Source organism: Marmota flaviventris, chromosome 1, assembly GCF_047511675.1.
Source record: "Marmota flaviventris isolate mMarFla1 chromosome 1, mMarFla1.hap1, whole genome shotgun sequence".
Lineage (NCBI taxonomy): Eukaryota > Metazoa > Chordata > Mammalia > Rodentia > Sciuridae > Marmota > Marmota flaviventris.
In genome coordinates this window covers 116,402,100-116,415,877 of record NC_092498.1, presented here as the reverse complement: position 1 = coordinate 116,415,877, position 13,778 = coordinate 116,402,100, and the positions used below count along the sequence as shown (strand labels likewise).

General features: G+C 50.8%; 1 protein-coding gene across 1 annotated transcript in view; it reads left to right on the top strand.

The window, feature by feature from the left end:
* The window catches only part of Myo18b (myosin XVIIIB), a 201,599-nt gene that overhangs the window by 64,951 nt on the left and 122,870 nt on the right, over nucleotides 1-13,778 (top strand). Inside the window, exon 21 of the mRNA XM_027955886.2 lies at nucleotides 10,335-10,400. Coding sequence (XP_027811687.2) covers nucleotides 10,335-10,400 — 66 coding nt within the window. The remainder of the gene's footprint in view (nucleotides 1-10,334; nucleotides 10,401-13,778) is intronic.

Sequence of the window (13,778 nt, the reverse complement as noted above, 5' to 3'; positions counted from 1 at the left end):
CTAAGGGGCACTCCCACCCTGCACCCCAAGATGGCCCACAAAAAGAGGGCTTTCGGGTCCAGAAGGCTCAGGAAGTGTTTTGCACCATCTCCCTGTGTCCACCTCCAGGGTCCATCTTCCTGCCCCCACTTCCTCGTCTGTAACACAGGAATGACAATGACAATGATGCCTCCCTGGCAGGCTGTGGTGCAGGTGACGAGCTCCACACAGGGCCTGACCTGCAGTAAGGGGTCAGCATAAATCACTGCCATCAACACCAGCAGCCTCTTCCACGGCCAGGGTGGGGGCCACCAAGCCACACACTCCATTCAGAGCCATGTGGAAATGTCACCTCCCAGCGAGTGTGCCCACGCGGGTCTGAGATAGCTCGGCCATCCTCGAACAGGAGCTGTAAGGCCAGAGGGCCACAGGACCACCGCTGGTAGAGGTCTTGGCTCGCGTCTGCAGTGGGGACAGGTGGCCTCCAGCAGGCAGGACGGCGCCCTCTGCTGGGGGCTGGGGTGTGGTTCAGGGTCCCCGCTCACTGGGAGACGCCTCAGCGGACTCAGCCTTTGGGGACAGGACTGTCCCCTCTCATTTTGGAAGCCAGGAAATGCCAATTGGCTTAGTGCCACCAGCCACTCACTACCAGTGATCTCTCAGGGCTCTTTGTCCTTGGTCCGGCCCCTCAAAACTTGGGCACCAGGCAGAGGGTCCCGAATGGGGCCAGTGAAAGGGTCCTGGTCTCTGGGGCCGTGGAAAATGGGTCAGGGGTGGGCGCGGGGAGTGTCCGCGGGCCGTGGGTGCAGCATATGGGAGCGTTTCTATTCTAGACGACTCGGCAGGTTCCAGTCACAGGCAAGCCGGAGCCACCTCCGTAGTCACCAGAGTCCTCGGAGAGTGGAAAATTCCAGGCAGAGTGAGTGTGGCTGGGGGTTCACTTCATATATATATATATATATATATATATATATGTACTTGCTCCCAGATTTCATTTGCTGCAGCAGAGAATTTTGGTAGCAAAAAAGGAGACACCATCAACTTATGAAAAGGGGGATAAGCACTCATTTGTCGGGTGATGTGACCCGCCGTCCCTTGTGCCCCAAAGGAGCTCCGTGGGCAAACCAGCAGCCCCCGGTGCAGAGCACCTGACCTCGGGGTGGACACGTCTGACCGCTGGAAGAGGTCAAGGCTGGCGGTAGGCACGGGGCGGCAGCAGAGGGAGCTTCCTGTCAGGGTGGACAAGGGGGACGTCCCCCTGGGCCTGGCACGTGGCATCTTCTCATATTAGTCATCCTAGTAGACAGGAGGCAGCATCTCATTGTGGTTTTGAAGCACATTTCCCTAGTGATAAAAGATGCCAAGCAACATGTCCTGCCCTCAGAGGTTCGGACACAGTTCTGGATGGCACGGGCTGTCCATCAACATTGATTTACAGTAGTTACTGTTGATTTCATCCAACTTTAACCAAGTCCCTGCTTTTTGCCCAGCCCCATGCTAGAGATCCAGGGGTGATCCGAACCCAGCCCTGAGGAGAAGCTCTTTCCATACGGAGGGCGGGCTTGGGACAGCCCAGGGATCCACTGAAGCTTTTGATGCTTCCAATGGAGATGAAAGGAGTCCTAGGGACGGTGCCTCAGGACAGCTGATGCTTCCATTGAGCCTTGTGGGGTGATTTGGAGGAATCGAGTAAGAGAGAGACTTGGGGACATTCCCAGCTCAGGTGTCACAAGTGCAAAGACAGAGTCATGGAGGGTATGGATGGTTAGTGCAGCTGGGGCATGAAGGTTGCCAGGTGCCCAGGGAGGGGCCAAGAAGGCCATTGGGAGCAAATCCTTCTCCCTGGGAGAGTGTGAGCTTTGATTGACAGCTCGCTGAAGCCGTTATCCTTACTACTTGGGCTTGCTTAAGCAATGTTAAAAGGGAAGTGAAGTCCACTTTGCCCATCCCATGGTCCTCTCCAGGGAGCAGGGTCTGCATGCTGACCTCTAGCTGTTCAGGACACCATTGGCTCTTTTTTTGGGGGGGCAGACTGGGGATTAAACTCAGGGCCCTTGACCACTGAGCCCCATCCCCAGCCCTATTTTGTGTTTTATTTAGAGACAGGGTCTCACTGGGTTGCTTAGGGCCTTGCTGTGGCTGAGGCTGGCCTCGAACTCACGATCCTCCTGCCTCAGCCTCCTGAGCTGCTGGGATGACAGGTGTGCGCCACCCTGCCTGGCACCGTTGACTCAGCTCTTGACTCTTCTAGACACCTAGGAACATAGGCACCGAGACATCTAGGAACACTCTTCTAGACACCTAGACCCTCCCTCTCCTCTCCCCCTGGCTCCCACTCCTCCCTCCCAGGTGGTCCAGCTTGTACCTTCACCAACACTGACCCCCCACTCCCATGGTGCCGTGTCGCACGTGCCAGTTAAGGACCTCTTTCAGCTCCCCTGGGCCACGCCCCAGATTCTGTCTCTTCCATCTCTGCTGCCAAAGCAGGAATTGAAATCTCTGATCGATGCAAGCAAACCCTGGGGCCCCCCTTCCCTGCTGGGTATCTGTAGCGTTGATTGATTTTTAGCCAACAAATTCTCTCTCTCTGGGCACTTGATATGAGAAATATAGGTGAGGACTTTCAATTCATCTTCTCAAAGGCGCCCACATTCCCTTTCTCAAACCCTGGTTGCTGCTCCTAGTGTCCTCTGAGTTCCTCTCAAGAGCCCCTGTGCCAGGGAGAGTCCTCCATGAGTCCCAGGCTGGGGAGGGAGCTGTCCGCCCTCAGGTGCTGAATGGCGACTCAGCGCCTGGCACAGACTTGGGAGGGGCCATTGGGCAGCCATTTCTGCCTTGCTTGCGGTGCCCTCTGGTTTGAGTCTTCAGTGCTGAAGATTTTAGATGTTTCTAGTCAATGGGAACTAACTTAACTGTGTGTGTGTGTGTGTGTGTGTGTGTGTGTGTGTTCTGCTTCTTCTATTTATAGTCCAAACATATGAAATATTCCCCACCCTTAGGGAATGATTCTGCAATGTGGGAGGTTCCTTAGTTACAATATGGTTTAGGTTAGACGCACTTGGGTTCAAATTGTGTCCTTTTCTGTATCTCTTTCCACGAATGCACACCATTGACGCTTGGTATTTATTACGCCTGAACATAGGCCAATGGAATTGCCACAGCAAAGTGGCCAGCACATAGTAGGTGCTCAATGGAAGGCCACCATTGGGCTGTGGCATGGATTTCATGGAGGCAGGCAATGAATGGAGCAGCCCATTCTGTGGACTTGGATCCACCAAATCCCGAGCTCATAGAGGAGGCCGGTTCGGGAGGCCGTGTCAGGAGGCTGGGTTGGGAGGTGGATAGGGAGGCAGGGTCTGGGCCACATTTCTCATTTTTCCTGTCATCTCTCACCATCTGACAGACATGTCAGCCCATGTACTTGGTGAGCGCGTACCTCCTGAAGAGCAGAGAGAAAGCTCTGCAAAATTCTAGGATGCGATCCCGCTAATTTTCCTACCAATTCCTGAGTGTCAAGTATTCAAGCCTCCAGTTATTAATTAATTAATTAATTGCTTCTGTACCAGATATTGAATCCAGGGATTCTTAACCACTGAGCCACATCCCCAGCCTCCTTTTTAAAATAATTCATTTAGAGACAGGGTCTTGCTGAGATTTTTAGGGCCTCGCTAAATTACTGAGACTGGCTTCGAACTCGTGATCCTCCTGCCTTGGCCTCCTGAGTCACCGGGATTACAGGTGTAGGCTTGGCCAAAGTTTGAATCCCCTATCTATCCTTTAATTCTATCAGCTTTCACGTCACATGCCTGAGTTTCTTAGGGCCTCACTAAATTTCCGAGGCTGGCTTTGAACTCGTGATCCTCCTGCCTCAGCCTCCCGAGCCACTGGGATGACAGGCGTGGGCTACCACATCTGGCTCCCTTTCTCATTTTGAATGAACAAGGTATTGTTCCAGTGGACCCTTTCCTTATCTTCTTGTGGTTTTTCTAGGGACAACAGTATGCAATACGTAAGTGTGATAAATTCAGATTAACGCTAACTTAATTCTGGGGAGGTCTGAAATCTCTCTTCTAAGGTAGCAGCCTTTCTCCTGCCGCGTTGGTGGTATTCTTGTGATATATATCACAGCTCACAAACCCAACCATACGGCAGTGTGATTGTCTTTTATTTCACCTTAGATCTTCTAAATTATTTAATGGGGGAGAAGAGGAGAATATCTTCATGTAATATTTCATATTTCCTGTATTTCTCCATTTTCTGCTGCTCTTGATTTCTTTGAGGATTTGAGTGATCTCTACCATTTCTTCCGTCTTTTAATACAAGTGAGGAAGCCGTTCAAGTCTGATACCAAGAGGTTCTCTGGCGCCTTTGTTTGCCGCGAAAGGTCTTTATTTTACCTTCATTTGTGAAGGCTGGTTTTCGCCGGGTGTGGAATTCTTGATGCGCAGACTTGTGTTTTCTTTCTGGTGTTTCAATGTGTAGTCCCACTGCGTTCTGAGCCGGCCTTCACCTGGGGACATTTCCTTCTGCTCCACGAGTTACAGATCATTCCTTTAGGTGTGGCTTTCCGCACTCTGACGTCCCTCGGGGTAGCTCTCTTTGTGTTGATCCTATTCAGAATTCACAGCCCATTCTGGAAGGTGTAGACTGTGCTGGGGAGCGGAGATCAGGTCCAGTGGTATGAAGTCTCCCTGCCTCCTCTGTTCCTCGCTCCCTCCTTCCGGGGCTCCCTGTGTGTGGTGTGCTCGGTGCTGCCTGCCTGGCTCTGAAGCTCTGCTCCGTCTCTTTGTTCCTGCGTCTTTCTGTTCTTCAGATTGGCTGATTTCCATTGCTCTGTCTCCAAATTCACCATCTCATCTCCTCTCTCAGATGAGATGAGCCCCTCTGGTGAATTTACGATTTCAGTTATTGTACTTTCTAAATGAAGAGTTTCCACTTTTTTTTTTTTTTAGCAACTTCTATCTCTTTATGGATATTTTATATCTGGTGAATGGTGATTATTATTTTTGTTTTGCAGGGGGAGCTTGGGACTGAACCCAGGACCTTGCATGTGCCCAGCAGGCACTCTGAGCTAGTCCCCCAGTCTGTGCTGTCCTTAAATTCATTAAAACATTTTAGTTCTTTGAACGTATTTTTAATAGCAGCTTGGAAGCCTTTTCTGTTGAGTCCAAATTCTGAGTCCACTCAGATAGTTTCTACTGGCTGCCTCCCTGTCCCCCAAGTAGAGATCATCCTCATTTCTAGGTGTTTTTTAAATTTTTGCATGTTTTTAAATTTTTGTTGAGAATAGACATCATTTTGGGGGGGGATGGGTTGGAGGTACTGGGGATTGAACCCAGGAGCACTGGACCACTGAGCCTATCCCCAGCCCTATTTTGTGTTTTATTGAGAGTCAGGGTCTCACTGAGTTGCTTAGCGCCTTGCTTTTGCTGAGGCTGGCTTTGCACTCAGGATCCTCCTGCCTCAGCCTCTCGAGCTGCTGGGATGACAGCCATGTGCCACTGTGTCAGGCGAAAATGGACCTCTTAGATGACACGCTATAGTAATTGTAGATTCACGTATTCTTAAATATTGAGTAATTTTTCTTGTATAGACTTAAGGAGTCTGCCTTCCCTTGGTGTGGGACCACTGACATCTCTTGCGTGTTTGTGTGTGTGTGTGTGTATTTTTTAATTTAAAGCGGGGCTTCCCGGCAGTCTCCCCGTGTCAGCATATCTCAATAGCCAGTAGTTTTCCCTATGAGACATCTTGCGTCTGTGCAGTCTGTCATTCTTCGGTGGCTCTCTGTGTGGGCTGGGGAATGTCCTGGCAGTTGACAACTGTGTTCTAGCTTTCCACGTCCTGCTGCGCCCTTGGCTCTGCCTGTGCTCCTGTCCTCCTGCCCAAAGAGGGGAGACCCAGGTAGCTGGTGCCCTTCCCCTGGTTTCTCTTGTTCTTCTTTATCCTTGAGCCACAAATGCACGGGTGTGTCCAGGCCGCGGCGGCCGCCCCTTCCCTGGGTCTCCCGGCTGACTCCTGGCTGGCCCGTGCTCTGCGGCCACCCCAGGCTGAGTCATGACTCGGGCCGACCCACTTATTTTCTGCTGGGATAATGACAGTTTCTAACTTGGCCCCGAATGGGGTTTTCTGGGCTCTGAACCCTCCAGGGCTCCTTCTGGCACGAAGGCTGCTGCTTTCCAGTTGGTGTCCTGTGTCGGGGCCACTTCAGAGACAGAGCTGGGGGGCGGAGGGGCAGTAGGAGTGGGCCAGCGCCCACCACGATGGCCACCCACGCACCCTGTGCCCGCCTGGAGTCCAGTGGCATTTCTTGAATAAATGCTTCTCATTCTGAGATCTCTTTGCTCCATTTCCAGGGTATTGAACTTGACCTCTGGGGGGATTTTATCCACTCTGTCTTTTGGGGGAGGAGGGCAGACGAGTTGCTGGAAGTCTCCCTCCCACCGCTGCTCTCAAGACCTCATTAAGTCCCCACTGGGCTCTTTTAGGACAGATGTGTTACCCCCGTATTCCAGGAAGGGCACTTAGGACCAGAGCAGGGGAGTGACTGGCAGGGTCACCCAGCTGGTGAATGGTGGGACCAGACAAGGACAGCAGTGTGTGTGGGGGTCCTTGGTTTGGGTCCCTTGCCATCACTTCCTGTGTCTTGACCTTTGCCAAGTCATTCCATGGCACTAGGCGTCAGTTTCTCTCCCTGTGAAATGGGGATGAAAGGCTGTCTGTTGCAGAGGTCTGGAGACAGACTGAATTATTAAATGCAAGCTTTTGAAGCCGCCCTCAGACTTAAAAACAGACTGAAAACTGTGCTTTCTTGGAGCAAAACGGCCAGTGTTTTTCTCATGAAAGTAGCACCACACACCAAGAGGAGACTCCTCAATTCTGTGGGCAATTCTGATCCATGAAAGTGCTGTTTCTGGCCGAGCACAATGTCGCACGCCTGTCAATCCCGGGGGCTGGGGAGGCTGAGGCAGGAGGATCACGAGTTCAAAGCCAGCCTCAACATCTTAGTGAGCTGTAAGCAACTCAGTGAGACCCTGTCTCTAAATAAAACACAAAACAGGGCTGGGGAATGGGCTCAGTGGTCAAGGGCCCTGAGTTCAATCCCCAGGACCAATAAAATAAAATAAAATAGTTAAAAAAACAAAACAGAAACAGGAAGAAAGTGCTGGTTCCATTAAGAGGCAGGAAGAAAGCCACCTCTCTCTGTCACCGGGGTCCTTGCCATGTCTTTTTCTGCTGTCTGGCTGTTGGACAGTGATGGCCTTGTGTCGGGCTGAATAGACAATTGATATTTGGCCTAAACAGAGCAACTTCATTGGGTTTATCTAATTGTCGTATTAACGAGGCTAACAAGAGCAGTTAACTGCAAAGTCATTTACAGAGTCCTTCTTATATGTTCTCAGTTGATCCTCCCAGTGCCTGTGGCCCAGGTAGAGGTGCGTGATCACCGTGCAGGTGAGGAATGGGGTAACTGCACCATGAACGGCTGCGTTCACCTGCTCCCCACTTTCATTATGCCTGTGCCTTCTTGTCTTTAAAACACAGTCAAAAGGGCTGCATATTCTTGTTCTCAGCTACACAGACATCCAAAGGAATTTTTAAATTTTTATTTATATCTTTTGGCACCAGGGATTGAACCCAGGGGTACTTAACCATTGAGCCACATCCCTACCCCACCCCTTTAAAAATATTTTTAGTTGTAGATGGACACAGTACCTTTACTTTGTTTATTTTTTTTAAAAATGTGGTGCTAAGGATGGGACCCAGTGCCTCACGCATGCTGAGCCACAACCCCAGCCCTGCCCCAGCCCTTTTTAGTATTTTATTATATTTTATTTAGAGACAGGATCTCACTGAGCTGCATGAGGCCTCACTAAATTGTGAGGCTGCTTTGAACTTGCAATCCTCCTGCCTCAGCCTCCATTGCCACTGGGATTATAGGGGTGCCCAACACATCTAAAGGAATCTAAGAAAACAAGGAGGTGGACAAGATGTCCTCGTCATTGTGGTGGCTGAACGTGTTCTTTGGCGGTGTTTAGGTTGATCCAACAGATGAAAGACTTCCATGTTCTGCAGAAACCCTACCAGGATTTGGCCCAAGCATGAGGCTCTGGGTTGGAGTGACTCCTAGCTTTCATTGAGAGCTTACTATACGTCAGACACGATGTGACTCTTCCCACAGCACAGCCTCAGAATCTTCTCAGACAGTGGCCATTATTTTCCCGAAAGAAGTTTGAGCCTCCCAGGAAACTGTGTGTCTGAGGTCAGTTTATGAACCATCAAACCAAGCCCTGAGTCGGGGTAGGTCCACCTGCTGATCTCTTCCTCTCACATTGACTCTGGACTTCCCTGCCAAGACAGGCTAGGGACACCTCACCCTCACGGATCTCCCTCGCTTATCCACCCATTTTATTCTCAGTCTATTCCACTGTACTTTTTCCTTGTGCAGAGAGAAAGGCCGTCATGCATTTCTGCTCTCTGTGGCTCCCTGGAAATCCTTTTTTTTTTTTTTTTGGCTCAAATGTGATAAGTGAAACCACTGAGTTTTGGAGGAGCGTTATGCAGTGTTCTTTCAGGGTGGAGACGAGGCTGCGCCCTCATTGTGATCTGGGAATCTCAATAAGCAACTTGGGGTCTGTCTACCTTAGGGAGCTTTCGAGCCGCTGCTCACCCACGGAGTCGAAGCTCATCTACTCCACAGCCCCAGCCTCGCCCACCCTTTCCCCTCCTGAGTGTTACAATCACTTTTTTTTTTTTTTTTGGACCGTTTATTCTGAAAATAGACTGTGATTTTCTGTGAACGGCAGACCATTGCAGGGTGGCGCGAGGGTGCAGTGGGGGGAATCCAGCCACCAAGGAGGCGGGCACGACCTGCATCTGTGCAAGGGAGCAGATCTCCCGTGGGCTGGCTTCAAACCTGCAGGACCGTCTGAAAGGAGGGCAGTTCCATGAAATCGCTGGTGGCCGGTTCTGTGCTGCCTCCAGAAACGTCTTTGAGTGAATTCTTCCGCATGGCGCTGCCTCTCTCCCGTTCGTCCTGATTTCTCTTACTTGTTCATCCTATGAATTGAGCGCCTACTGTTTACACAGAACGGCACTAGAGTGCAGAGGAGAGAATGCGAGGTGAATTAGGCACAGATTCTCCTTGCCATGATCTAGGTCGGGCCGGCAAGGTCACGGTGAGTGAGGCAGTAGCTGACGTGCTCAGTGCAGGACGCACGGAGAGCTGGGGAGGCTGTTGGGGGGGCTGGGTGACACAGAGGGTGGGTTTCCTAGTGCCCTCAGATCCTCTGGAGCCATCTGAAGCCCGGGGAGCCATTCCGAGCAGAGATGTTGCGATGAGCCAGACAGACCTCGCTGGAACCTGGCTCTGCCCTGGGTCACCTTGTGGCCCTAGAGAAATGGTTCATCTTAAGAAAATGGTTCATCTAGGGTCTTAAGTGTGCACACAATAAAACACCATAGGGTGGCATTTATAACATAGTGTGACATCTGTCATGTGTCTGGTGACATGAAGTAGTTTTATAACATGATGCAAAAGCACTACCATCTGGGTCCATAGCTCCCTCCTGCAAAAACCAAAACTCTGACCCTTTCAATGCTAATTCATTCTCCCTTCCCCAGCCCCTGGCAATCACCAGCCTACTTCCTGTCTCTATGAATCTGCCTAAAGTAGGGGCCTTGTATAAGTGGAACCATACAGTATTTGTCCCTTTGTGACTGGCTTCTTTCACTGTGCATACTGCCCTCAAAGCTCATCCCTGGGGTAGCATGTGTCAGAATTTCTTTCTTTTTTTATGACTGAATAATATTCCATTACATGGATATACCACAGCTTGTTTATCCATTTGTCCCTCATGGACACCTGGGTGTTTTTCACCTTCTGGCTCTTGTGAATAATGCTGCTATGAACATTGGAGTACAGGGACCTCTTTGGGACTCTGTTTTTAATTCTCTTGGGTATATGTATGGAAGTGGGATTGCTAGAGTACAGGGAAATCCTAGGTTGAATTTTTTGAGAGCTGCTGTGCTGTTGTCCACACCCTTCATTTCATCTGGTGCCCTTGTTTTTCTCTTCTGTAAACTGGGCGTGGTCATAGGGCAACCCACCCAAGATTGTCATGAGGATGAAGCAAATTGGGTGTCATTGAAGGTTTCAGCTGAGTGGCTGGTATACAGTAGGTGCTCAGTACATGTTGGTTTTCTGCTCTCGCCTATGTGGCCGGGGGCTCTGATGACCAAAACCCATAGACCGTGGGCTCCCCTCCCCCGGGGTGTGTCTGCCACCGGAGCCTCACCTCCCAGCAGGGTCCTCTGCCTCCCCCCTCTTCCCCTGACTTCTCTCCTCTTGTCCCCAGGCTGTGGAGCAGCTCCTGCTGACCTTGGATCTGGAGAAGACGGCAGTGGCCCTGGGACACAGCCAAGTAAGTGAAGCGTCTTTCTGATGGCCTCCCGCCCATCCCATCGGATGAGACCCCTCGGCCGTCTGACCTCCGTGACCCCTGACCGCATGATCTCTCTGGGTCTCCCTTTTCTTCCAAACTAAACACGGGCAAGTCATTTTCTGCCCTGCCCCTCTCCCAGGGCCTTGAAGAAACAATGTCACAATGAGGGCAGAAACAGCGTTGGGAAATGTCATTTGTTAGAGGTCACACGTCCGGGCATTCTGGTCCTCACATGACCTTCTGAGTCTCAGGGAAAAAAAAAAAAAAACTGCTATAAAATCTGCAAAGAAGCGCTCTTGTCACTCGGAGCCTTCTAACTTGTGCTTTGCCACCATCTGTGGCCCGACTGCTGTCCTACTCAGTGAGGCAGTGAGCGGGGGCTCGAGGAGGAGCCTGTGGGTTTCAAGTTGAGGGAGCTTTTCCCAAACAGATGCAAACCAAAAGCTTACCCAGGTGCGCCAGTGTTTGAGAAGCACGTCGTACCTCCCCAGCCCGTGGCGTACCGCACATTTTCAAGGCGGGAAACATCCTCTTTACGGGTTTCCAGACTCTGACGTGGAAACTGCCTCAGCCTTCTGCTCTTCTGGAACATTCTATTTCCTGGCTTCTGGAACCACCGTTCCATGGGCTATCGTTTGGGAAGCGAGACACACAGATTTCAAACTCAGGGACCAGGTGGCGGCAGGGGAAGGGATCACTTTTAGAAATACAGGCTGGAGGGGGCCCAGATGTAAGGGAGATTGACTGCATCCATCTCCCCTGAGCTGTTCTTGTAGATCCCAGCCCTGGGTGCTAGGGGAGCTGCTGGGGAGGGGCCCTCCATGGCAGAAGCCCACCCTGGGCCATCTCTGACCTTGTAGCCTGCCCCACCACCATCCCTGAAAGTGACGCTTTCCTTGGAGAGCTCCCTGTCACTCACACTGCTGGCTGCTCCTCAGTTTGTCCTAAACACACAGGGATCTCCCTACTGCCCTGGGGCCTGCTGAGGGGCATGGTCCAAGCTGTTGGTCCACTATGGTCCCAGGCTGAGGTCTCCTGCTGAGAGTTGCAGCATCTGGGTCTTTGCAAATATTTCCAATAGAATAATCTTTCCGGTCCCTGAGCCGGGTGGTCTACCCGGAAACTTCACGCTCTGGTCTTGGTCCCTGCCAGTCTCTCGGGTGACAACAGCTCATGCCTGTTTTACACACAAGTAGCCTCTACCTTTTGGAAATCGGCAGGTTTCCAAGGACTAATAGGGAGCAGACCCTGCTCAGTCCAAATTCCAGGCCCTTTTCAAATGCCCGTGCAAATGGCCAGGGTCCTGTTGTTTATTGATGAAGAGATTCCACACCTTTGCTATGCTCCTGAGTCAAGGGATAGTGATTCAGTCCCATGACCTTCATCCTTGCAGACCAGCGGTTCTCAAAGTGTGGTCCGAGGACCAGCAACGTCAGCACCACCTGAGAAGGTGGTCAAAATGCAACCCCTCAGCCTCCACCCCAGACCTAGTGATTTGGAGACTGCAGTGGGCCCCGGCAGTCTGCAGTACCAAGCCCCCTAGGAGATCCTAAGGCAGGCTCCAGCCTGAGAACCACTGGACTGGATAATTAGTCAGCTATTTCATGAATATAGAAATCAGTTCCCATGATCCCAGAAGCTCCCACAGAGCGTGGAGGGAAATAAAAGTCATTACACACTTTTTTTTTTTTTTTTGCAGTGGCAGAAGCCAGAAGTCTATAAACCTAAATATCCCCATAATAAAATGTTATTACTATTGAACAATCCTATTGGTATTCACTAAGAAACTGTCAAGAGCAATTCAAGGTCAATGTATCTGGACAATAGACTGAGCCCTTAGAGCAGGTGCAATATTTTATACTTTGTGGGCTGGTCCTTTGTAGCTGGGAAGTCCCTGAAGCCCAGTGGAAAAGAGAACCTTTTTGGGTCAGACCCGGCCCATACCCAGGCTCCACCACTTCCTAACTGTGAATCTTGAGTGAGTGACTAAACCTCCCTGAGCCCCCAAGGACCTCACCTGTAAAATGGGGCCACAACTTTCTGCATCCCAAGTGTGGGAACCAGTAGGTGGTCACTCAACAAGTCAGTGTCATTAATTACAGAATGAGGCTATCATTGGGGCGAGGCGTGGATTACACCGGGCAACGTTCTAACGCTTAAAGAACTTAACTCCTCTCATCTCTACAAGGACTAAGCAGAGGGGAGCTCATCCCTCTGTGAACCAGAAATGGGGGCAATCGCCATATCAAGTTTTTTCTGAAAACCTCGACTTTCAGCATTTTCAGAGAAAAAACCCATCATTGCAGCTGCCACCCCCACGGGTTCCTTACAGACTGGGGTGTCAGGGTGTTGGGCTCTGCTCGGGCCTCAGCAGCAGCTGGACTCATGAAATGTGGATAATTCAGAGTCTTCTTTGTGACCTCTCAGCCTTCTCCAGGGTTGTGCCTGGGCCATGGCGTCTTCTGAGAGAGGCGTGATTCCATTCTCGGTTGACCTCTAAAAGGCAGCAAACCCCAAAGAAATAATACGATAAGAATCTGCCGCGACGATGACTTATTCCCATTCTGTGTGGAGTCGTTTCCAATTATCTTTGTAATGAAAGCATCATACTTAATCAATAGTGGCCCCTGTCACCTATGGAGAGACACAAGCTGATGTTGTCATCATTTACATTATCGATTTTTTTTTTTATAGCGGCTTGTGGGACTCACCCGCTTGTGAAATGCATATGGTCATTATTAAGACAGTCTGATGGGCAGTGAGTCACTCAGGTCTTTATTTCAATGAGACTCATCGTCCCGGTGGCCCTGGCTGACAGCAGGCATCTTTTCCGCAAAGCAAACCAACAGTTGCCACACGGGGTTCTTGCCGGTGGCGTGGGCCGATTTTCACCTCTCTGTTGAGAAGTGTCTTTCATGAGATGGGCAGAGCGATCTCCTTTACTGAAAATAGGTTTGGGGTAATGGAGAATCGATTGAGGCTCTTGGTTCCCCGTGGAATCGAGCTGCAGTTGAACTTCACAGTGCAGATGTTTGTATCCTCACAGGCGAGGAAATGAAGCTCGAGGTCGACACGAGGAGTGGGTGTGAGGGATGCACCCGAGGTCCCGGGTTCGAGTTTTAGCTCGGCCGCTCACCTCCTGGGTGAACTTGAGTCTGTTACATGACCCCTTCCTCCTGTTGGGAGGGCTAAGGGGCTTTGTAAATGCAGAAGCCATGCAGGAGTCAATTACATTCAGTGACAACGGTGGCCTGATCTGGAGTAAGAGAAGGATATTAATCCTGGCATTTCCCCTCACTAGTGGAGGATCGTGGGTGAATGCCCTGAGCCTTGGTTTCCCTCTGTGACATTCAGAAT